Source organism: Apostichopus japonicus, chromosome 12 (assembly GCF_037975245.1).
Source record: "Apostichopus japonicus isolate 1M-3 chromosome 12, ASM3797524v1, whole genome shotgun sequence".
In the NCBI taxonomy this organism is placed as follows: Eukaryota; Metazoa; Echinodermata; class Holothuroidea; order Aspidochirotida; family Stichopodidae; genus Apostichopus; species Apostichopus japonicus.
The window spans coordinates 14,476,477-14,501,352 of record NC_092572.1 but is presented as its reverse complement, the minus strand read 5'-3'; the positions used below and the strand labels follow the sequence as shown (position 1 = coordinate 14,501,352).

Below are 24,876 nucleotides of genomic sequence, written 5' to 3'. Positions count from 1 at the left end.
GTTCAAACAGTGTCAGACTAAGATATGACTGTGCCTTGTGGAAAATAGACGATCTGGCATATCATATAATGATTTTCAGAAACTAAATCCCTAAGAATCTGACTCAACATCAGAGTGTATGCTTGCTACACTAGAGGTCATATGCTATGCGTTCAAATGCAAACATTTATTAAAAATAAAGCTGTTGGATTTTACATATCTTTAGCATATGTCAGAACATAAATTGTTGCCACCACTTCTTCTAACACATTATTGATGGAACTTCGAAGTAACTTGGAGGTACGGACAGTGATAGAGGCGCACATAGATAAGAGGCGCATATAGTAATGGCCCAGAGTTCTCATCTTTCCTTGCGTGGTATTTTTAAGCTGAATGACAAACTGGATTATATATATTAATTTCTAACTTAATCAAGTTAACGGAAGTTCAACTTATTAAGACATGATTAGTTTACTTAATAACAGAGTACGAAGAACGTAAATGATAAATGCATATACCGTTGCTTTCAATAGGATCAATGAACTGTTTACGCAATCGTAGTACCATGGTTGATCTTTCGAGTCAGTAAAAAAAAATGTAAAAGGTTCCCTTTAACATACCGTCTTTGCAACCTTAAGCACCTCCTTTACATCGTCTTTATCTTCATTAAGATGAGCCAATAGCAAGCTGAGATTTAGGAAAAAATAATAGAAACGCGTGGTCCATTATTAAAATGCGTTTTGTATACTATGGTTTAAAAAATGCTTAAAGATGAACGATAATGACATAAAAAAGTCTCCCATTTTTATATATAGTAGAGTTTATATGTTACCAAGCAACATCACCCCCCCCCCCCCAAATAGCACGTCGGGTGTAGTGCACTGTTCAGTACGGAGCTGTGCGTGAATTTCGTGTCAGCATAACTGTCATTTTAGTTTCCTTTTCCGGGGCAATGTTTAAGACTAAAATATATAATTGATGTCATAGAGTTTCTTGAGAACCTCACCATGTATTTCCTTTTTTTGTAAAGAAATCTGCAACGATTTCCCAAATTAAATAGCTGACTCGCAAGCTGACCCCAAATAACGTAAATCACAAGATCACGTTGTTGGCGGGTATGATATAGTATCCTGTATGTATGTGCTCACTTACCTGTCAAACTGGCAAAATAAATATGATGATATTATCAAACGTAGTTTAGTATAACATCCGAAAGAAAAATCCAACTAAACAGAGTTGAAGCGCTTGTATGTAATACTGTAGAGTTAGACATTAACGTTCATTGTTCCGTACGTCATTAATCCAACAAAAAGGTCACACTTGAAATACAACCGTATTTGAACTCAATTGAGTAGTCAGTCTAGCTCTAACAATTGTGTAACTACAATTAATGCCTATTGCGTTTATTAATATGCATGTCTCGATGTTTGGACTTCAGAAGGAATATTTCTAGCCCAGCTTCATCGATGTCCGCAAACGGTACTTCCACACTGTGTAAGTACTAGTGACAGTATTTGCGCTACCGTAAGTAATAAACGATGTTTTTTTCGCTCAAACATACACACATTTCCTATTTGTATTACACATTTAAATGGTATGGAGGGTATCAAAACATCTCGGCCAAAAACTCGCACTAAGCGACGTCCATATCCCAATTGAAATTTGCATGTGGATTCTTTTCCCACATAGACATTATATTGTTCCTGTCTGACATGTCTTCCAGTTTCAACATATATTGCTGTATTTATCGGGCTATATGTAAATAATGCTGCATAAAAGCATCAATGTTCCAAACATGTTTTCCTTTAAGCCTATTAGCGACCTTGCCACACGCAAATTTCAATTGGGGCTCGAGGTGGCTCTAAGGCCGAATTTTCCGTTATTTCTATTGGGGCAGTCGACTCACTAAAACGACAGGGAAAAGCAGGATCTATAACCCCTATTAAAATTAGACCGGTGAATGTCTCACGCAGTGATTCAAATCTCCTTTCTGCCCATTAAAATGTTATGTTTAAGTTTAGTTAACCATATTTGTTACAGCGTTAATGCTAACTCGCATGAGTTTGAAAGTCGGCCTCAAACTTTGTTGATACATTGCGATCACTGAAGTAGACCTACTGCGCTAAACATGGCCTCCAGCCTATCAGAATCCCTTCAGCGAATGAATCAGAAGCGAAAATTATGACATTGAATTTGACCGAGTTGGAGACGATGCAGATGAAGCTCATTTACCTCAAACGGGAGCAAATCCATATGCGCCGCCCCAAGTTCTTGATTGGTTAGTGTCAAATTTACACTATCCGGTCGTAAATATAACCTATTTAGAATGGCTGTAATGAATTTAGTAGCTTGAATCCTCTATATCATGTTTTCCTGTAAGTTTGGGTTGTTTGTCACGTCAAACTAGAGTAGGCTGTAACTGAACTAACACAGTTATGAAACATATTCATATACTGACATCTTGTGTAATCAAACCTTCTATATAGTACCAACACATTTTACAAAGTCCCTAAAACACAGTGTACGCAGTTGAAGTACAGTCCACTTCGAGCTCACTTTTTTATCATCATAAAGACGTCAAAAGTTTCTTTATTTTGCAGATATGTAGAAAGGATACTCGTGATTAAAATCGTATATTTTCGTCAATGCTGAAATATTATTATCGTTCATCTTTAGAGTAACTTCTGTTTGTGTGCATTACCATGTAACTTCATCATGTTTATCACTGCAGTAAACTTCCTGTGATAGTAATGTAAACCTTACCATATGGTTCAATATATAAACTTAGAAACATTTGATATGGGGCTAACTTAATTAATAAATTTATTGATAGGAAACTTCCTGTTGCAGCTAAAATTATACATTACCATCTGGAATTTGCTTTGTAAGCAATGTCAGCTAAGAATTGCTCAAGAGGTGATTTGAGGCCCTCCTTCTCGAAAGTTGCTTTGGCTACTCTCGCTTCAAAAAGGGTGACCAATGTTATTGTACCTGTTGAAAACATGAAAAGAAAGTATATCATATGTAAATGCAATATATTTTGTTTAAAGTGTCATGTTAAATTTACCATTCGTGACGACATTTTTGGTCTAGTATGCAACCTTTTTTAGAAACACATCTGACACTTACAATATACACTTTCCAAAGTTACAGACGTGCTGGGTTGGTCATAAAAGTATTGTGTTAGTATAATAAATCTTCAGTCGGTGTTTTGTGCGTATTAGTGGTTACACTGAAGTTGTTCCTGGAGATAACAGGAAAAATCGAACTTTCGTACACGTAAAGTACATAAAAAATGACGTAAGTTGCAAAGTAAAAGTATGACCAGTCGTCTTAGTGTAATCCACTTCTGTATTAATAACAAATTATATATACATATATATATATATATATATATATATAAAAATATATATATATATAAAATTGAAATCGTAATGAGTTGAAAATTCAAGAACAAAGAAAAAACTTCCAGCCCTCCCGCTTTGTACGCGGACACCCTAACCAACTAGGCTATGGACGCTGATTGTATGTCTAGAGGTTCGAAACCGGTAAGGAAGGTCGTAATTCCACTGTAAGCGTTTTTCACCTGTATCGAACAATATTAGTTCTGTTGTTTGGTGACATAGTTTGCCTTACTCTAGAGATCAAACATGATGCTAACCAACTCGAATATCATTTGTGATTCCTAAAGCCGGATTTCGAAAGAGATAATTTGAACAGACTTTATGTTAATGTAATGAGGTAAACGACAAAGGCAAATTAATATAAATAATTGAAATCGTAATGAGTTATGAGTATACATACATATATATATATATATATATATATATATATATATATATGTATATGTATATATATATATATATATATAAATGAAAATCGTAATGAGTTGGAAAATCAAGAACAGTGAAAAAACTGTCAGCCTCCACCTATATATATATATATATATATATATATATATGTATATATATATGTATATATATATATATATATATATATATATATATATATATATATATATATATATATATATATATATATATATATATATATATATATAAGAAAGAGAGAAAAAGGAGAAAAGGAGGGAGTAGAAGATAAACGCCAAGACACCGGGAAGAGAAGAGGAACATTCATAATTAAAGCGCTGATCACTATTATATACACATGGTAGCCAGTGACGAATCGAGGATTACGGGGGGGGGGGGGGGGGGTGCGTCTCACCCTACCCCTTACACCGACAACTCCATTTTTGACGTTTCCATTTTCATCTCTCACTAATGTAGATATGTATGTATATATAAATATGTATATATATATATATATATATATATATATTTATTTATATATATTTATTTATATATATATATATATATACATATATATATATATATATATATATATATATATATATATATATATATATATATATATATATATATATATATATATATATATATATATATATATATATATATATATATATATATAGGCTCATCAACCCGGCAAAGAGAGAAACGGGACTCATAAGCAAGGTCATCTTAGACAGGATAAACAACGCCGTAAGGACCGCCACGAAGGTCAACCAATGGAGGAGCACGTCATCCGTCATAGAATGGTTCAGGGTTATACAAAACAGAGACATACACACCTTCATCAGCTTTGACATTGTTGAGTTCTACCCTTCCATAACAAGACGCCTACCGGCAAAAGCCATAGATATGGCTAAAGAGCACACATACATCTCCAACCAAGACATCCAGATAATCATGCACTCCAGGAAGTCACTCCTATTCGATAATGGTACACCTTGGATGAAGAATGGACACAACGACCACTTTGATGTCACCATGGGTAGCTACGATAGGGCCGAGGTATGCGAGCTCGTAGGACTCTACTTCCTAAACACCCTAGAAAAAGAATATGGGAAGAAATGCATCGGTCTATACAGGGACGACGGTCTAGCAGTCTTCAAAAACACCAGCGGAAGCAAAGCAGACCGGATAAAAAAAAAAAAAACCTGATCAACTTATTCAAAGAACTGGGGCTCAACATCACCATCGACTGCAACGTAAAGCTTACCAACTTCCTCGATGTAACCTTCAACCTCAACACCGGAAAACACTACCCTTACAGGAAGCCTAACGACCGCCCACTGTACATCCACAGACAATCCAACCACCCACCCAGCATCCCCAGGTCCCTACCAGCCTCGATCAGCAGACGCATCTCCGCCATCTAACACGACGAGGAGATCTTCAAGAAAGCCGCACCAGCCTACGAGGAAGCACTCAAATCAAGCAACTACATGAGGGCCTCTCATACATCGCTAACCAACCAACCAAGAACAACCGTAACAGAAGGCGTAACATCATCTGGTTCAACCCCCCTTTCAGCAGCAACGTAGCCACGAACATAGAAGGCACTTTCCTGAAGCTTATCAACAAATACTTCCGAAGACATCGAAAATACACAAGATATTCAACAGAAACACTGTGAAAGTCAGTTACAGCTGCATGCCAATATCGCCAGCATCATCAAAGGACACAACAAACGCACATCAACCACTCACACAACGAAAGAAGAAGAAGCTTGAAACTGCCGCAAAAAGGACACATGCCCACTAAATGGAAACTGCCAGGCTTCAAACATCATATTCAAGGCCGAAGTGAAAGCCACCGACAACTGCAAGACTTACATAGGTGTAACGGAACCCCCTTTTAAGCTTAGATATGGAAACCACAAGATGTCATTCAACCACCAAGAACACCAAAACGTAACGGAACTCTCGAAGCAGACCCTCCAGCTGGAGCAAAACAACAAGCCATTCACCATCAATTGGTCGATCGCCAGCAGAGAAAAAGCCTGCTGCAACGAGTCGAAGCGATGCAACCTCTGTCTCACAGAAAAACTCACCATCATCAACGCAGACTAGAAGACCCTCCTGAACAAACGCCCGGAACTCATATCGAAGTGCCGCCACGAAAACAAGTTCTACATAAACAACCAACCCAACCACCAAACACCTACAAAGGAACCGTACACAACAGATAACCCTGCCAACAGAACCCCGACAAAGGAGAGAACATCGAATATATATATATATACAGCAAATTTTCATACACAAGTACATAAGTTCCAAAGTAAAAGTATTACCAGTCGTCATAGTTTTGTGGTCCTCTTCTGTATCAATAAAATATTGAACATAGCAGTTGTGCTTGCTACCTCCCTTCGTAATGGATTCCCTGTGTTCTATAAAGAGACGTTCAATCTATAGAAAAATCGTAAAAATACATTGAGAAAATACTAACTAATCCAATTCTTCAGTACCAAAATAATTAGCAAAAGATAGTGTGTTACATTTTCATAATTATTTTTGTACAACATTTTTACTGTCATTATGACTTGATTTACGCATTGTCCAAAGATTATAACTGATGCTGGTTGTAATCCCTAAACCAGACTGTTGTCACTCATTTATATGATCGCTTTATATGATCGTGCTACATTTCGTGAAAACATTTTTCAGGATGACAAGCTAGTGCGCGTAGGCATTCCAATTCTATACCAATATTGGACCATTGTTAATTACTACGTTTAAATTGGTATTCTAATTATTGCAAATTTTAATGGCGTATGTACGGTTATAGTATTAATATGCAATACTGTTTTCTATTAAAACAATGATTCTACCAACAACAACGAAACAACAATACAAGGTGTAGTTTGCATTACTTTACTTACAGAGTTCTCGTCCTTGCTTTCAGTAGATGGCATCGTCATCGGGTCTTTGCAACCATCGACAAAAGTACTTTCAGGCACCTTGGAGGTTCCTTTATTATTTTCATCTTCTAAGACATGTGCAAACCGTGACCGAAGGTTTACCTGAACAAAAAATGATTACATTTACTACCACGGTGCACCGTTAACATGTACGAAATACACCGTGACAAACGTAAGGTTTCAGAAATTTGATTGATATCATTGTAGGTTTATATCATTTCCATAAAAGATTATTGCAAATCTGTTTTGATATAAATTATCCATTTTAAATAATCAGTACTGTCTTGTCAGTTTTGAATAACTTATTTGTATAGATATATTAATATAATAAGTAACTATTATAATGTAAGAGATATTGTACCGTATGATTTGTCAAGTTTACAAGGTATTTTTCTGTCATATAACCGAACGTAGCCTTTCAACCAAATTGTACATGTGAAGGTCGATTACCCTCAGAGAAACAATAGCAGTGTCCAATGTGTAATAGTAGAATCGAAATAATGCTAAAGAAACATTTAGCATGTTCCCGATTAATTACTGGAAATTATTGATCATCAAATAAACCAATAATAGAAGAAAACATAACTTCTAACAGACGGTTATTGAAGTGCTACCAAAGATGTTTACATCACATATACTAAGTATATAACGAACCGAGTATTTTCTGGTCTTTATTTGATTAGCTCTTTCAAATATTTTCTTATAGGTGAGTGGTAGAATAGCGTTTTTCCACTCCGTATCACCGTACATAGTAGTAAATTGTGGATTACTTCTTGATGTACCAAACGCAATAACCAAAGAGTCTCCTCCATCGATGGCATTCTATAAATGAACAAAACCACAAGTAGCATTTGTTGCATGGTTAATGGGGAGTATTACACACTTTAATGGGAAGACAAGGAAAACAATTTAGTGCCGTTACCTTACCTCTACATAACAATTTACTTTTTCGTAGATTTCACGCGCAGCGGCTCCAATCGAGAAGATGTGAGGAAACCTGTACATAGTACTCTAATGACGATAAGAGAAGAAAAAAAAAAACATGTCATCGTTTGCAATTTAAGAATCAACATCGGTATTAATCTCAACATTAAAGATCTCATCAACCTGAAGGATGAGATGTATAACAAATGTCCTAACGAAGCAAGTCTTAATTATATAGTTACCGAGTGTTTAAGCGTAAAACTATTTCCATCTCTTTTGATGCCAACGAGAGAACCTCCTTTCGGAATCACAGTTACGTAAATATTTTCCTGTTTTAATAATGGAAAGAAGTAAATTGAAATCGAAAACAAATATATTTTTGCCATTGGAACTTCTAACGTTTGTACTTTGTATAGGGAAAATAAAATCATCTTAGTAGCATATTTACCTTAACATAAACGGGAAATAAGTTTATCATAATGAGTATACTACACTTCCTGATGAAATATCAATTTAGTAAGATTTACATACCAGTGAAAATAATTGAGGACAGTATTTAATTTGTTAAACAGAATTACCAAATCATCCATTTTTTTTTCGCGAAAGGACCTCTCCGAGTTTTCAAGCTTTCTGAAATTTATCTGATAAGAATAAAATAGTGTAAACATTATTACGATTAAACAAACATACAAAACATAACCAAAAAAGATATACCAACGGATAATGTGTTAACCTGATGATTACCTTTAATTTAATTTGAAGAGTTGTAACATTTTGGAATCGGTTATATTTCCATATAGGATGTTATTAGGAGTTCATACATGATTATGATTGACTTAATATTCAAGTCGCAATAAACGATGAAACCTACGGGAGCGTATTTCTGATCCTACTAAAATGCATTTCCGCAAAAGCAACAAGGAAATCGACCCCCCCCCCCACCTAAAAAAAAAGGTATTACAATCAGCGTTTGAGAATAAAATACTAAAATACATCAGAATATTGCACATATTACAACAAGCGTGAAGTTAACTGCCTTAAGAATGAAGTACTAATGATAGAACACATTTATTTTACATGTTCAGTTAAAATATCTGACTATCCTAATTGCTCTCTATATGCTGCATTGTTAAATTCATTAGAACAATATTTACAAGTGACAAAGCACACTTTCCCTTTCAAACGGATGACCAGGATATTCCATACCGATAATATTGTAAAAATTTCATATCTCTTATGTTTATCTCAAAAATATGTTTATGGTATTTTTGATTGTGACTTATACTGACCAGTAAAATTATTTCTATTTCTAGGAAATGGATTACAATATGTATCTGCTATGTCAACATTACATGCTTTCTCCAATTGATATGCTTCCGTTAAATAATATTACATATTTGCCATTGGGCAGTGGCAAAACTGCAACATTCCACTTAACTATTGATTCATATACTCCAATTCACTATCAAAATAGTTTTTATTTTAGAAACTATTAATATTTCTCAACTCTAAACTCACCGCTCTTATTAATATGGGGTATGGCACTCCTGCTTATCAGAACAATCTAGAGATTGTCTCTTGTCGTTATTGGAAAGTACTATTTTTGTAATGCATTAAGGGACTATTTTCTTTCTTCAAAAATGAAAAACTATTTTTTGTTGGAAACAGAGGTGATAGACTGGGGCTCCATTATGAATGATTTCTTTTTATTGTTACTTTGGAATTTCTTACTGTTATTTGATTTTTTTATGGTTGTTGTTTGTCTTTTCGAGAGGCAGCAAAACGCTTCTATAGAAAACAAATTCAAGTCATATTCAAATATGTTAAAAATAATGTCATTATATAGTTGCAAAACAACCGACCTTCTTCAAGTTATGAAGATACTACATCATACCTTTATTTGTTCTTCGTCCGATTTTACTTTTTTCAGTTTATCTAGTGACTCCTGTTCGTGTGTCTATATAAAAGTAAAAGAAGTAAAGTTAGAAATTGAAGTAGAACATGGTCACGACTTCAATACTGCGTACTGAGCAGAATGACCAGCATAGTGTGGTGCAAAAGATACATACATCAGTTTACACGGCATCAAGTGTGATTTGCAAGTTAAGTGATATGTGAATACGATTAATTATGATCGATGATTTCCTTTATATGCTTTGAACCCTAAGTTTCACGAGGACAAGAATTGGCATTATAGGTCAGGAATTTGTTTACCATATATCGTTTACCTCTTATCAATTAAATTAACGAAGTAATTGTGTAAGTCTTACCACTGCTGCCTCGTGTTTCGATGAAATATCATTTGATTTTAATTCCAAAGCCAAAAAAGTTAAGACAGGTATAAAACGCATATTAAATGCACAAACGAAGGTATATTATGGCTTGAAGTCGAACTGGTACTTGGAACATGTTTCATTCTCATTTCCGTAAATACACCAGAACATTAATGGTATTGAGTGAGAGAATGCCAACCAATAACGCGGGCTTCACAGTATAAAATATAATGATCATGCATGTTAACAAAGTTCAGGCATACATTGAGGATTAAAGGGAAAATACTACCATATTCGATTCGATTTCATAAATTAGGCAAACTAGTTTTTTTTTATATCAGCTTCAACTTACAGTAAAATACAAGCTGTATATCTACTAAAACTGTAATATTACTGATAATAGTACAGTCATCAAGCAATACGTATTTATTGAGCAATTTCCCGTTGGTGCACGTACACGCTGTTGTCCAAGTTTAAGAACCGTATAACACGGACATTTACTTTACTTAATAAAACATGTTATTTGTATGTGCTCGTTACTGACAATAATAATAAGGGTAAGTATTATACTATGTAACTATAGTTTATGATTTACTCTCTCAAACTAACATATAACTATACTCTCTATGTGGTAATATATGAAAACTCACTTTGAACCGGGATAAATCTTCATCTTTGGATTTTATAACCGCCTAAATAGTAGAGTGGGAAAAGATACGACCATCTCTTTTTTGTTAATACAAGCGTAATTTTGAACAACTCTGCATAAGTATTAAATTTACCTATATTTAGCTTACAATAAAAATAGTAAACACCAAATGGTGTTTGTTTTATATATGATACAATCTCCATTTTTCTTTTCAAATGTTCACTTGTTAGCTCGTGTGGGTCACAAGATGCTCTAGACACAATCAACACGATCCAACACGAATACTCCAAGCTATTCATGAATCAGCTTTTTGATAATTTTTGGTAATGCAAAATAACAACATAACAGTGTACATAGTGCACACACGTAAATAAATGTTGAGAATAAATTCCAAGTCGTTTATATAACGTAATTAACTATAAAAATTCGGTGAAATACCGGCAATCAAGTGTGTTTTTGAGTATAACATATGTAATTGCTAGGTCTGAACATTTTGCCGAATAAGATTTTTAAAAATGCCTTAACAAGAACAATTTCAATACAATAAAGCGTACTACTTTAATCCATATATACTGCAACATATCGCTAAGGTGCCATGTTGTTATCATGATTGTACTCTTATTTGGTAATTTACGCAAACCCACGTTCAACCGAGACAGCTCATTATGTTTCCATTTTATCGACTTGTCGTTTAACTGGATGACCGTCTACAACAGTATAGTACAAGAATATACAACCATCTTTATTTGTTAATAGAAACATAACCTTGAATAGTTCTGAATGAATATTAAAGTACGTATTTTAGCTAACAAAGAAACATACCAAGAAGAGTAACTTGTGTCTGTTTTTGATATTATACTCCATTTCCATAATTTAAAATGTGTACTTTTACACTCGTTTAGGTCACATAGTTCTCTAGACATCGCCAACACGATGTCTCTATCATACTGAAAAATCAACTGTTTGAGTTCCTTTCGATAAGTTTTGTTTTAGTAAAATAACATAACATACTTACAGTGTTCACGAGTAAAGAAATGTTCAAAATGTATCCAAAGCCATTTATATGTCGTTATTAACTATGCAAATTTGGTGAAGCATCGTCGACTTGTAATCGCTAAGTTTGGACATTTTGCCTAAGAATATGAAACAAAACATTGACTTAAATACAAATCAATACAGTAAATCAAACTCTTTACTCCATCTACCTTCAGCCATATAGCAAAAGTCCCACGTTGTTCTTATTTTACTATTGTGTTAAAATATATGAATAATCACTTTCAAACGGGATAACTCTTCATCTTTGTTTCCTGTTTCGTTGTCTTTTGATTGGATGGCCGCCTAAAACAGTATAATAAATAATACAACATCTTTCTTTATTAAAACGAACATAATCTTAAACAGCTCTGAATGATTATTGGAGTGGATATTTCAGCATGCAAAGACTAAAACTCAAACAAATTAACCTGTGCCCATTTTAGTTCGTATACAACATTTAAAGCATGCTTAAATTAACTGTTGTAACACCCGATACACACAGAGCACACAGTAACTACTAAACATCTGTAAGTTTTTTACCACAGTCAAAACTGTATCGTGCTATCAATCGGTAGCATCTGCTATTAGGTTTACAGTAAGAACTGAGGATATGTGTAATTCCAACAAATCCAGCTAAATGCATTTTTTTTGGATTACACATATCCTCAGTTCTTACTGTAATCCTAATAACACATGCTACCGATGTATCAGATCTATCAGCACGATCCAGTTTTTACTGTGATAAAAAATAACAAAATTAAAGTACTTACAGTATCTCTGTGTGAATCGATGTGACATCAATTTGTGCAAAACTCTCAAAAGATATGACGCCCGAATGCATTTAAGCAATGGCACAATGACCAAGTCCTGCTGGATATTATGTTTCTTTTACTGATATTATTTTCTTAATGAGTGTTTTCTATATCATTTTCTTGCGTTTGTGTACTTGCCTTCAATTGGTAAATTTCTTCAACGTTATTTTTAATTTCGTTGTCTTTCTTTATAACTTCTTCCTGTATGATAAAGCGTAATACATGAAAGAAAGAAAAAAAAACATGATAAAGATAACTATCAGTTCATCCACACAACGAAAAGGTCTGGTTTGTTTGTCCTTAACTCACGAACACGTAAATGCAGGGAGTACGATCTGTCATCTTGTACTCTTACAATGTAGTACTCACCTGCAATTTGGTAAGTTCTCGTACTTTAACTTGTAGTTCATTGTCTTTAATCTGGGTTTCCGCCTGTATGTTAGGATTACAAAGTATTACTCAGTACTATCAGTAAAAACTTATTTCAGGTAACATTATCGTCTTTGGATTTTAACAACAATTAATTGGTAGTGTTGAAACCAAACTGCAAAAAAGTATTTAATTGAACAATATGTTATATTTGTTCATATAGAAATGAATTCATCAGAGTGATGAACAAAATTGGTAATGACAAAAAACCACCATTGCATGTCCCACTTACGGGCCTTTTGATTAGATCCTGACCAGCAGAAACTTCAGAAATCCGTATAGCTTGCCGAAGTTCAGACTTCCGCTTATAGGAATTCGTTTATCGTTTGTTGGAGGAGGAGGAGGAGGAGGAGGAGGAGGAGGAGGAGAAGGGGGAGAAGGCGGAGGAGAAGGAGAAGAGAAGGAGAAGGAGAAGGAGAAGGAGAAGGAGAAGGAGAAGGAGAAGGAGAAGGAGAAGGAGAAGAGAAGGAGAAGGAGAAGGAGAAGGAGAAGGAGAAGGAGAAGGAGAAGGAAGAGGAGAAGGAGAAGGAGAAGGAGGAGGAGGAGGAGGAGAAGGAGGAGAAGGCGGAGAAGACGGAGGAGAAGGAGAAGAGAGGGAGAAGGAGAAGGAGAAGGAGAAGGAGAAGGAGAAGGAGAAGGAGAAGGAGAAGGAGAAGGAGAAGGAAGAGGAGAAGGAGAAGGAGGAGGAGGAGGAGAAGGAGGAGAAGGCGGAGAAGACGGAGGAGAAGGAGAAGAGAAGGAGAAGGAGAAGGAGAAGGAGAAGGAGAAGGAGAAGGAGAAGGAGAAGGAGAAGGAGAAGGAGAAGGAGAAGGAGAAGGAGAAGGAGAAGGAGAAGGAGAAGGAGAAGGAGAAGGAGAAGGAGAAGGAGAAGGAGAAGGAGAAGGAGAAGGAGAAGGAGAAGGAGAAGGAGAAGGAGAAGGAGAAGGAGGAGTAGGAGGAGAAGGAGGAGAAGGAGGAGAAGGAGGAGAAGAAGGAGAAGGAGGAGAAGGAGGAGAAGGAGGAGAAGGCGGAGAAGGCGGAGAAGGAGGAGAATGAGAAGGAGAAGGAGAAGGAGAAGGAGAAGGGAGAAGGAGAAGGAGAAGGAGAAGGAAGAGGAGAAGGAGAAGGTGGAGGAGGAGGAGGAGGAGGAGGAGGAGGAGGAGGAGGAGGAGGAGGAGAAGGAGAAGGAGAAGGAGAAGGAGAAGGAGAAGGAGAAGGAGAAGGAGAAGGAGAAGGAGAAGGAGAAGGAGAAGGAGAAGGAGAAGGAGAAGGAGAAGGAGAAGGAGAAGGAGAAGGAGAAGGAGAAGGAGAAGGAGAAGGAGAAGGAGAAGGAGAAGGAGAAGGAGAAGGAGAAGGAGAAGGAGAAGGAGAAGGAGAAGTAGAAGTAGAAGGAGAAGGAGAAGGAGAAGGAGAAGGAGAAGGAGAAGGAGAAGGAGAAGGAGAAGGAGAAGGAGAAGGAGAAGGAGAAGGAGAAGGAGGAGTAGGAGGAGAAGGAGGAGAAGGAGGAGAAGGAGGAGAAGAAGGAGAAGGAGGAGAAGGAGGAGAAGGAGGAGAAGGCGGAGAAGGCGGAGAAGGAGGAGCATGAGAAGGAGAAGGAGAAGGAGAAGGAGAAGGGAGAAGGAGAAGGAGAAGGAGAAGGAGAAGGAAGAGGAGGAGGAGAAGGAGAAGGAGGAGGAGCATGAGAAGGAGAAGGAGAAGGAGAAGGAGAAGGAGAAGGGAGAAGGAGAAGGAGAAGGAGAAGGAAGAGGAGGAGGAGAAGGAGAAGGAGGAGGAGGAGGAGGAGGAGGAGGAGGAGGAGGAGGAGGAGGAGGAGGAGGAGGAGGAGGAGGAGGAGGAGAAGGAGAAGGAGAAGGAGAAGGAGAAGGAGAAGGAGAAGGAGAAGGAGAAGGAGAAGGAGAAGGAGAAGGAGAAGGAGAAGGAGAAGGAGAAGGAGAAGGAGAAGGAGAAGGAGAAGGAGAAGGAGAAGGAGAAGGAGAAGGAGAAGGAGAAGGAGAAGGAGAAGGAGAAGGAGAAGGAGAAGGAGAAGGAGAAGGAGAAGGAGAAGGAGAAGGAGAAGGAGAAGGAGAAGGAGAAGGAGAAGGAGAAGGAGAAGGAGAAGGAGAAGGAGAAGGAGAAGGAGAAGGAGAAGGAGAAGGAGAAGGAGAAGGAGAAGGAGAAGGAGAAGCGGGATCGGGATCGGGAGCGGAAGGAGAAGGTTTGAAGTATTAAAGACAATGACATAAATGAAAGTATATAAAGTATCGGTGCAAGACTAAAGCGATTTTTTCTTGCATGTTCAATGTAATTTAACAGATACTTTTAATTAGTACTACAATATTGGCAAATCCAGTAAGACATAGCTTTACATTTATATGCCATGAATGTTCATCTACCACATGGAATTCTTCTTAACTATATTTCTGATATACAACAATATGGCGTGTTCAAGGAAATATGTAGAATCCATTCCTAATGTGTTTCGTTAGAGATATAGTAAACGTAGCCTTTTATGCAACCGTCAACATTTCAGTTTGTTCGAATATATTTGATAATCTTAAATACTCACCGTCAGCTCATCTATCTTTCCTTGCTTAACTTTAATTTCGTTGTCTCTGTCATTAACTTTCGTCTAAAGAAAGAATAGCAAATGAGTTTTATCGAATTGAGTTAAATATGAACTGCAAATTGAAATTGTTATAAGCTTGTGGCTATTGCGTTATCAAATTACATTGTTAACAAATACTATTATTTGTCGAATAGAAAGTTAAATAAACAGTCCAGCTATTATGTTGTTCTTTAAAATAACGATTAGGCCTTCTATTTCACCTGTAGTAAACCATCCGTTTTCTATGTCTAACGTCAAAGTGATAACCGGTGCAAGAATAAGCGATGTGTAGCTGAATGTGAAATTTAATATAGATAAAACTGGTAATTGGTACATCAATATTGGCAAATCCAGTAATAAATATCAATACATTTATATGCCATGAATCTTAATCTACTAAATGGACTTCTTCTTAACTATGTTTGGTATAAAACAATATGACGTGTTCAAGGATATATGTAGGATCCATTCCCAATGTGTTTCGTTGGGTATATATTAGACGTGGCCTATTATGCCACCGTCAACATTTCAGTTTGTTCGCATGTATTTGATACTCTTAAATACTCTCCGTCAACTCCTCTATTTGTCCCTGCTTGAATTTAATTTCGTTTTCTCTGTCGCTAACTTTCGTCTAAAGAAAGAATTGCAAATGAGTTTGATCGATTTGAGTTAAATATGAACTGCAAATTGAAATTGTCATAAGTTCTTGGCTATTGCATGGTCAAATTGCATTGCAAAGCGAAAACTGTTATTTGTCGAAAAGAAAGTGAAATAACAGACCAGCTTCCATGTCGTTCTTAAAAATAACGATAAGTTCTTCTATTTCACCTGTAGTAAACCATCCGTTTTCTATGTCGAACGTAAAAGTGGTAATCGGTGCAAGACTAAAGCGATGTTTATTTGAATGTGTAATTTAATTTTGCAAACACGGGTAATTGGTACATCAATATTAGCAAATCCAGTTAGAAATATCTATACATTTATATGCTATCAAATTAATCTACTAAATGGAATTCTTCCAAACTATATTCCTGGTATAAATCAAAATAACGTGTTCAAGGAAATATCTATAGTCCATTTCCAACGTGTTTCGTTCGAGATATAGTAGATGTGGCCTGTTATATTTGTTACTCTTAAGTACTCACCGTCAACTCCTCCATTTTTCCCTGCTTAACGTTTATTTCCTTATCTTTGTCGTTAACTTCCTGCTAAACAAAGGGATCACAAATGCGATTATAATATCTGAGTTTAATATGAAATACAAATTGAAATAATTGTTGTCAGTTCTCTTACATTTGTATGATATACAATTCAAAGTAAAAAGAATTGTCGGTAGTCTTTTCGGCCAATATATTTTTTATTTAAATTACCATTTTCATAATATGTTATGATTATAACGGACAGACGTGATATGATCGATGTTACACTATTACACTTTTTACTCTCTAAAAAGGAAATATATGCCTTAAAACTGGTTTGTTCATTACCGCCTTATTGTTGTCGATATCGTTTGTATCTTTCAAACAAACTAATGGCGCTTCATATTTTGTTATTTCTCTAATCATGTAGTATTATAATAACATTTATAGTAACATGTACAGTTTAATGCCGTATGGCAAGCGATACACTATACAATAGATTCCTTAAATTCTCAACCCCAATTATTCTATTTATTATCCTTAGTTGTTGCTCCGCTATCATGGATGTTAAACTTAGGCCAAACGAAATGATAACAAAAATTAAAAGTCTTGATTAAAAATAGAAACTACAATTGTTACAAAGTTCTTGATTGTTGTGTTGTTTAAAACTGATTATACAAATAATTAATCGCCACAGCAACAATAAAGGATACTTGAATGTCTGCGTCAGTGTCCAAGATGTAGATTCATATCGTGACAAATTTACTTTTTTTCAAAAAGTAATAAAGCACATAATTCATAAATAAAACTATAAAAATATTCACAGTTGATATCAACTTTCGTCAGATGTATGATTTATTCGCTGATTTTTATACGCTTTTCACTACGTCACAATTTTGATGCAGTACTCATCGTACTCTCTAAGTTAACCTTAATACATTTTATATGGTTTTTGATTATTTCCTTATAATTACATGTAGGCATCTGTTGCGCAGTAGCGTGATTGTTGAATCATGTGGGCTTTCGCTCAACCAAATTTTCTATTTATTTTTCTATTCATGAAGTTAACTATAACGATGTAATCCAAAAGCCCATTAAGTTATCAAATTTATTTAGATGAAGTATTAACTAACTAAACGAACTAAGGAAAATCATGTTACATGTTAAAAACGTAACATCATAATAAAACGTATTAGTCAGTTTATCGGGTCTGTATTACACAAATAAAAAGAAATCGATTAAAATACAATTAAAGTAGTTTGTACAAATTAAGCTGAAAAATGCTTTACGTATAAACCGATGTACATACCATAAGCTTTTCCCCTTCTTCTGGTTTGCTGTTGGAAACAAGTATTTCAGATGTTCAACAACATAAAACCATTGTTACAAATATACCAATTCGCTTTCCTCAGAGGCAAATCCTCGTATTTTGAACTTAGGTATATGAGAGAGAAGACGAAGGATTGATTGCTGTTTTGCATTGCACAAACCAATATATTTCACATGGTATATACGAATCGTGAATTGACAGGGAAAATTTGAAATGAAAAGAGATGTGGTTTTTGATTAAATGTGGTCATAAAAAAGGGTGTTATTTTACCATCAAGATGTGATCTTCCTTTCTAAATTAAGTGTGCATTTTCATAGACATGAGGACAAATCAATCACTTTGCTATCATTAATCATTTCTTTATGGTAACAATCAACTCACCTTTTATCTTTTCTTTTTGTTTTTCTTGATTTGACTGTAGAAGAGGAAAAGATTTACATATCGTAAACCATTTTTAAAATTGATTTTGTTAACTAAGTAAAGGATAAATAAACCCTAGCGATTTTGCACCAAAAGTAACATTTTTAATAGGAAGGTTTCCGATGCAAGCACCAAGAAGGCTTGAAAAGATCTCTTTCAAACATTATTTTTTTAATGTTATCTATGACGCGCTATTGTTGCTTGAATTCTGACAGTTTCGTGACGTAACGAGCCAAGTATCTAATTTCAACAGAAAAATGTTGCCAATCTCAACATAAACTTGAAACAAAATTGCACATGTGATAAAACAAATTATTTTGTGGAACAAAAAGGTTGTTTGTCACTTATGATATGTTGCGCAAGGCTTCAATAGAAGATAAAGTATTTTTCGAACACAAAAGTAATCCAAATAATAAATATATAAAGGGTCTTATGAGGGCTGTATTTTAATCACATCGTAACCCTCCAACCTTAAAATAGCGTTACTCAGAACATATTCAAATATCCAGGCCAATTTGTTTTCCAAAATATTTTTTGCCCACGGGTTGTTAGAAAAAGAGAGCATGTATTGATATGGACTAGACTTATCTTCGAACCTGAACATACATAGGAGGAACAAAGGCAACGAGACGAAGAGCTCACCAAACTGTCCCCAGAGTTTGCTGGCAGTGACTCTGATACATGCACTGCATACACTAGTAGCAGTTCCGCGACTGAGGCATAAATATGGTTCCTTGTTTTGTTTTGGCACGTTTGTATGCCAACTGAGATCGACAAAGAAAAGCTCTGCTGCCAAGGATTGTTTTGGGGAAAGGGTTTAGCTGGTCATTGGTAATTGGTTACAATTTCACCTGAATTTTCGTTGAGTTTTAGGCTAATTGTTTTAACATTCAATTTTGTTCAGTTCATGAGGTTCAAAGGAAGTGATCCACGTGCTGATGACAACATGACGAACATTTAGGTTTGCAGTTGCACTGTGTACTCTATAGTAACACATATCTAAAATAGTTGCGTAGACCTAAAAGTAAGTGGCGAACACAAGAGGCAAATTAAAAGAGTAATCATGACAAGAAAAATTAAAGCATGGATGGTCTCTTATATTACGTGTAGGCCAATAAAGTTCGTACGATAGGCTACTGCCTCACTGAGCAAGTTGAAGTCTTTAATAAATTTATATTAACAACTTAAAATGTAATAGGTTATGACTTTAACATTACGTAAAAGTTTTTCTATTGACAAATTAAAGCTTTAGTCTAAAAAGTAACGGTTTGCTATTCAGAAGAAAACTGTTACTTGTGGGTAAAAGTCAGTTCGCTCAGTTCTTATAATGAATTGGTATATGTTGTCTTCAACTTCATTTAGTATATTGATTCTTCTTTGCTTTTAGCACCCATTTCCTAGCACAGACAAAAACGTCTGATGGTGTAGCGACAACTTGCCCCAACTTTTAGATTGCTCTTCCATCTCGTTGTGTCATTGCAAGCAGAAACCGTTCAGTAAAACAGCACATAAGATTCCATTTAAGTTGACTTTTGTTGCGCGTTTTCTCTCACATGTTTGTCCTGTGCTTGCTTGTGTCTGGAGTTATATAAAATTGTGACCAATGAAAAATACATTTTTGTAAGTATACATAATACTTTTAGTCATCGCCAATCTCTTCATTTCCATTAACACAGCTGAATCAATTTCAGATGAAATACAATTTGAGATTCTCTAAAGGATCAATATGGTGTTCTTGTCAACCCCAGCCAACATACTGAAAAAAGGCATAGCTCTTCTTTTCATAGACAGGCTTCAGAACCCACTGCCATGCTATTTTTCAAAACAATTTTTGTTTAGATTGGTTATTGGTCCTTCTAACTTTAATCTGTGCGAGGCTACTGCACAACAGCCTGGAACCTGCCCACATTGTGATTGTGGTTCAGATAATCTAGTATTAAGCTAGCAGACCTTTTTGAGTGCTTATTTCAAACAATATTATGAAAACCTCCAGTGCTCCAATATACATAAATTCATCATTCATATAATTCAACAGGCATTTTTTTTAGTTATACCTTAATAAAGGCTTTAGGTGCCACAGAACCTTTCACAACCCCTCTTAAATCGATTGTTATTTGAAGCAATGGGTTAATGCAACATTCCCTAAACGAAGTAAACCGCTCGTGATCATGCCATAACTATTTACCAGTTAAGAGTAAAATAAGTGGCATCCACATTTCAATCAACATGGCAGGATCCTTTCCACAGAATCCATAATTCTATGTCCACATTGCCCGTTTATTAGCAATTTCTTCTTAGTTTTGAACTAATAATTTTAGCCAAATGAAAAACATCAAAATTGTGTTTGACATCTTAATGGTTGTCTTTCATTATTATTATTTTTAATTGAGACATGTTTCAAGCACATTTAACAATATTTATGTTAAACCTAGAGAAACAGACTCTATTGTAACAGAAAATCCTAATTCAGATGCTTGTACCAGACCAAAATCTACAACTTTCTTAGTCTTAATATCCACCAAAATATAGCTACAATTCTGCAAGTTTGTTTCCGGTATAAGTAGTCCTTCTGAATTTTAAAATAAAGTATGTGTTAACGTAGATTTACATTTAAATAAAAAGCAAATAAAGCCATCGATAACTAAGCACCGAATGCATGGTCAAATCAGCTGTTACTAAATTACCAACAGGCATCCTACCTTCAAAATGTTGCAAGGCCCACTTCATAACTTCATGACCTGATAATTATTACCTAATAATAACCCTGTCCAATCATCCCTTAATAATACTTTCAAATTTACAACATTTAGGACATTTACTTTTATACAACAGTTTGTCTAAACAGAAACCAAAATCTAGATATTTAGAATCTTCAACAATTCTCTCCGGGAAAAGATTCTCCTCTGGAAGTTCATTTTTGATATATACCTGGATAACTTCTTTATCTGGTACATATGGTGGCTCCTGTCGACATTTATATTGCTCAACTACCTCATGAGCCAAAGCTAATGAAGATGTCTCAGGCTTACTATCCGATGGAGGCAAGTGGGGGGGAGTGCAGTTATTGTGGTTCCCGATCGGATTATAGTTCTGAAAGGAGCCAGTCTGTCAGAGGTACCTGGCATATGCACTGTAATGTCTGAGCCAGTTGTCGATATTGTGCATAGTTGTATCATTTGTCAGTCTGTGTTTCTGCATCACACATGTCATTGGTAGTAAATTTCTAAAAATTGGAGGATATTATAAATCAATCGATTTAAAGTTGCTATATTCAAAAGAAATGGATAAAATAAAATAATCAGAACCTCATAAAAATATAAGAAAGTATATCAGAGACATGTCAGGTACATGTATACAAGGATAAGACGAATATTAGTAACATTTGAATGCTCACACACAACATTGAATAATCAGACCGAACATTTTATTTTCAGCCATAGTGTAAAACTCAGGCAAAAACTCTATTGAAGAGATCAATTGTTTCAATGTAACTGTTTATTTTCACTTCTGTTCATGTGAGGTGGCCAACAATGGCGATTTAAATCCAGTCGAGTTAGATCACCGATTTCAATCATGGCTTAAATCACTCGATTTTCAATCAAACAATCGTGGCTTTTCTATTATAATGGTAATGACCAGACGTGGCTTAGCCATAATCATGGTAATGGAGGAGAGTTAAAATATGAAAAGACCTATACACGATATCTTGAAAACACATGAGCTGACTTCGTCTCTTAATACTTAATATATGGTAATAACACATTTTTCAAGGAGGGGGGGTGTGGGGTTGAGGGGGGTTATCGTTTCTTTTCTGCGACCTCGCATCATTTCATGGGAGCGGCGTACCCGTGCTCCTGGGTATTTGGAAGGCCTGTGTAGCACTATCAACCTTTTGTGAGTGGGTGAATGACAAATTACACTCTGTAAAATCAGTTTGTTAGTTTACTCACTGGGAAAATTGACGATTCAGTACTAACTTCTTATTAGAAGGTGGTGGTGCTGTAGCAAACCACTCCAGTGGTGGGTCTATTGAGATGGCAACATCCTAAGAGAAATTCAACAAACACAAAGACAAATATACCCATAACAGAAAACTACATTTGTATATAATGTGACCAATGTCCAGATGTTCAGTAAAAGACCATGTTTACTGTTTCAACAACATATTGTATCTGATGACTTAATATGTTGTGAGTAATGAAAGTATGCTATAATTCTATAAAATAATCGCTTATACTATGCCAATCCCGCTTTAGATATCATTTACATTCTTCGCCATGTTGTGACTGATTTTCTCAATACACATATTAAATAATGTAGTAACCTATAAAAAAATCTAACTTGATTTTCATTGTGATCCCTATGTATACTTCAGTAGTCAGACGTCAATGCTACTGTGCAATATCTGTTTTCCATTGAAAGATGCAATAAATCTGCTTTGAAGGTATTCTGCAGGGTACAGTGTAATGAAGTACAAAATTAAACATGTGTGTGTATGATGCAACTTGTATAGTACTTGTGTGGCTGTGGTCCTCCAAAGATACTTTTAAAGGGATACCCTGATACCCTAGTGTATTAAGCTAAAAAAGCAGTAGCCTATATATATCTGAGTCTTAAATTTAAAAAATCCCTATCCACCGCACTGCTTCATTGTCATGCAGACAATGCAGCTTCCTATTTGCATAGTGACGTGTCCCTCATCTGGATAAGCTTTATTTGTTTGCGGTAGATCTAAGATGATATATTCTACAACTAATTGCTTTTTCATGTTATACGTATAGGCCTGCTCGTATACTAGTTTAAGTAATAACTCTATATTTGCGCATCTGGCTACACTGAGCATACAAGTTACAGTTATTTAACTTTGCATTGCCCTTGTTTTAAAAGAAACAATCTTAATCGTACGTGAAGTTACATATCACTTAGCCGTTTACACTAGTAAACATACAGTGCATCGGAAACGAACTCAGGCCTAAATTAGTAGGTAAAGGCTACTGGAAATGTATTGTAACATAAGGCTTCCATTAACATGCAGTGTACGTATGTTATCGTTATCGATGCTAGCACGGAAACTTACTTTTTTTTAAGAGACATTTGCAGGAATAACAAAATAAAGTTTCCCCTTCCATGCTCCTTCATCCCTCTCCTGTTTACGCAACCAAATGCTTTGCACTCCGGAATTTTGGATTAGCCTCTTTTAGCAAGTTTGCAGCAACTCATACGCAGAAAGCAGCATTGTTTCACTTACAATGTGGCTCTCTGACGTCATGTTTGAAGCACCCTTGTTTTTGAGAGTAAAAAAAATGTCCGCTTACATAGTGGGTGTGAATAAGTAATTGGAAATACCGGGAAACGTAGTTTTGACTAGTTATTTCACAGAAATTGTTAAAATATTAGTCTCTACTACGTGGTCACTGTAACTTTCCAGGTTTTGTTTCTCCCTTGAATATGAAGGAGTAAAAGTACATGTTATTATGTTCATAATGACATATATACATATTCAAGCTCGTTTAGATAACATTAGAAAGTACAATATTTAAAGTTGTTTAAGAAATATTAATTAAACATAAAACAAATATGAAAAGTATCGTGCATAAGTACATGGATAAAAACGGGAAATATAAAACAAAGAAAACATAACCGTTGGAACTCAACAGTTAGTTAACAAGTTATTACGATTGTACACTTATTATTATTTATGACTTTTCAATCGTTCATCTTTTATTGCCCAATTTTATTATGTTTATCATCGTCGTGATGTTTCTCGTCTCTTAAGTTAGAGTATTATTACTAATATATGTTTTTAAAGCATCTTATTTGCATCCGATAAAAGGCAAGATCTTACGTAATCAGAGGATATTAATGTTTCTTGTATAAACTTTAACTCTGTTAAAATACTTGTGTAACAATGCATGTTCTCACCTATGATAAAGGCAAGAACCGCAATCAGGACAATGCATGTCACTAAAGAGATAATTGCTGTTACCATCCAACCCGTCGATGCTTCTTTAATAGCTGAACCTGTAAAACAAATTGAAAGGCACAAATTTATACCACTAGTGATATAGTTCATCCTAACACACTGTATGTCTGGCCAATAGAAAATAGAAGAAACAAACACATGCTGTTTCAACGAATATTGATATACAAAAGTTACCCGGCAATTGAAGCTGGACAAGTGCAAATCTCCCGCTAACGTCTTTCGCATTGTGATCTACAGCTTGGCATATTAACGATCCTGTACATTCGGGAGCCACGTATAATGTTGCAGAGATGATTCGTGATGTTCCTGTCATAACTGGACTCTTATTTTCAATTCCCTCGGTTATTTCGGATGACCCGTTGAACCACTTCAATTCCATGGACGGAGATGCATCAGTAGCTGTACACGTCAACTTGGTAGACTTTGACGGTTGAATCTGTATCACACAACTCGCGTCCCCGTCACAGAGATCAATACCGAGCGAAAAACCAGGAATGGATGCTGAAACAAACATTGTTCATTGATATCTGTAAGAAAAGTTCTTTTAACTAAGATTA

At 35.5% G+C, this 24,876-nt stretch overlaps 1 protein-coding gene across 1 annotated transcript; it reads right to left on the bottom strand.

Moving 5' to 3' along the window:
* Positions 1 to 590: 590 nt before the first annotated feature.
* LOC139977366 (uncharacterized) lies at positions 591 to 24,833 on the bottom strand. Its single transcript, XM_071986665.1, has 19 exons — positions 24,494 to 24,833; positions 24,259 to 24,357; positions 18,298 to 18,331; positions 17,896 to 17,923; positions 16,593 to 16,652; positions 15,409 to 15,471; positions 12,825 to 12,887; positions 12,594 to 12,656; positions 11,884 to 11,946; positions 10,610 to 10,651; positions 9,581 to 9,643; positions 8,265 to 8,327; positions 7,929 to 8,015; positions 7,690 to 7,773; positions 7,417 to 7,584; positions 6,724 to 6,864; positions 6,136 to 6,250; positions 2,847 to 2,970; positions 591 to 666 (listed from the first exon to the last, which is right to left on the bottom strand). Exons 1-19 carry the CDS (start codon positions 24,831 to 24,833, stop codon positions 591 to 593), a joined length of 1,776 nt encoding a protein of 591 aa, XP_071842766.1.
* Between the last annotated feature and the right edge of the window lie 43 nt (positions 24,834 to 24,876).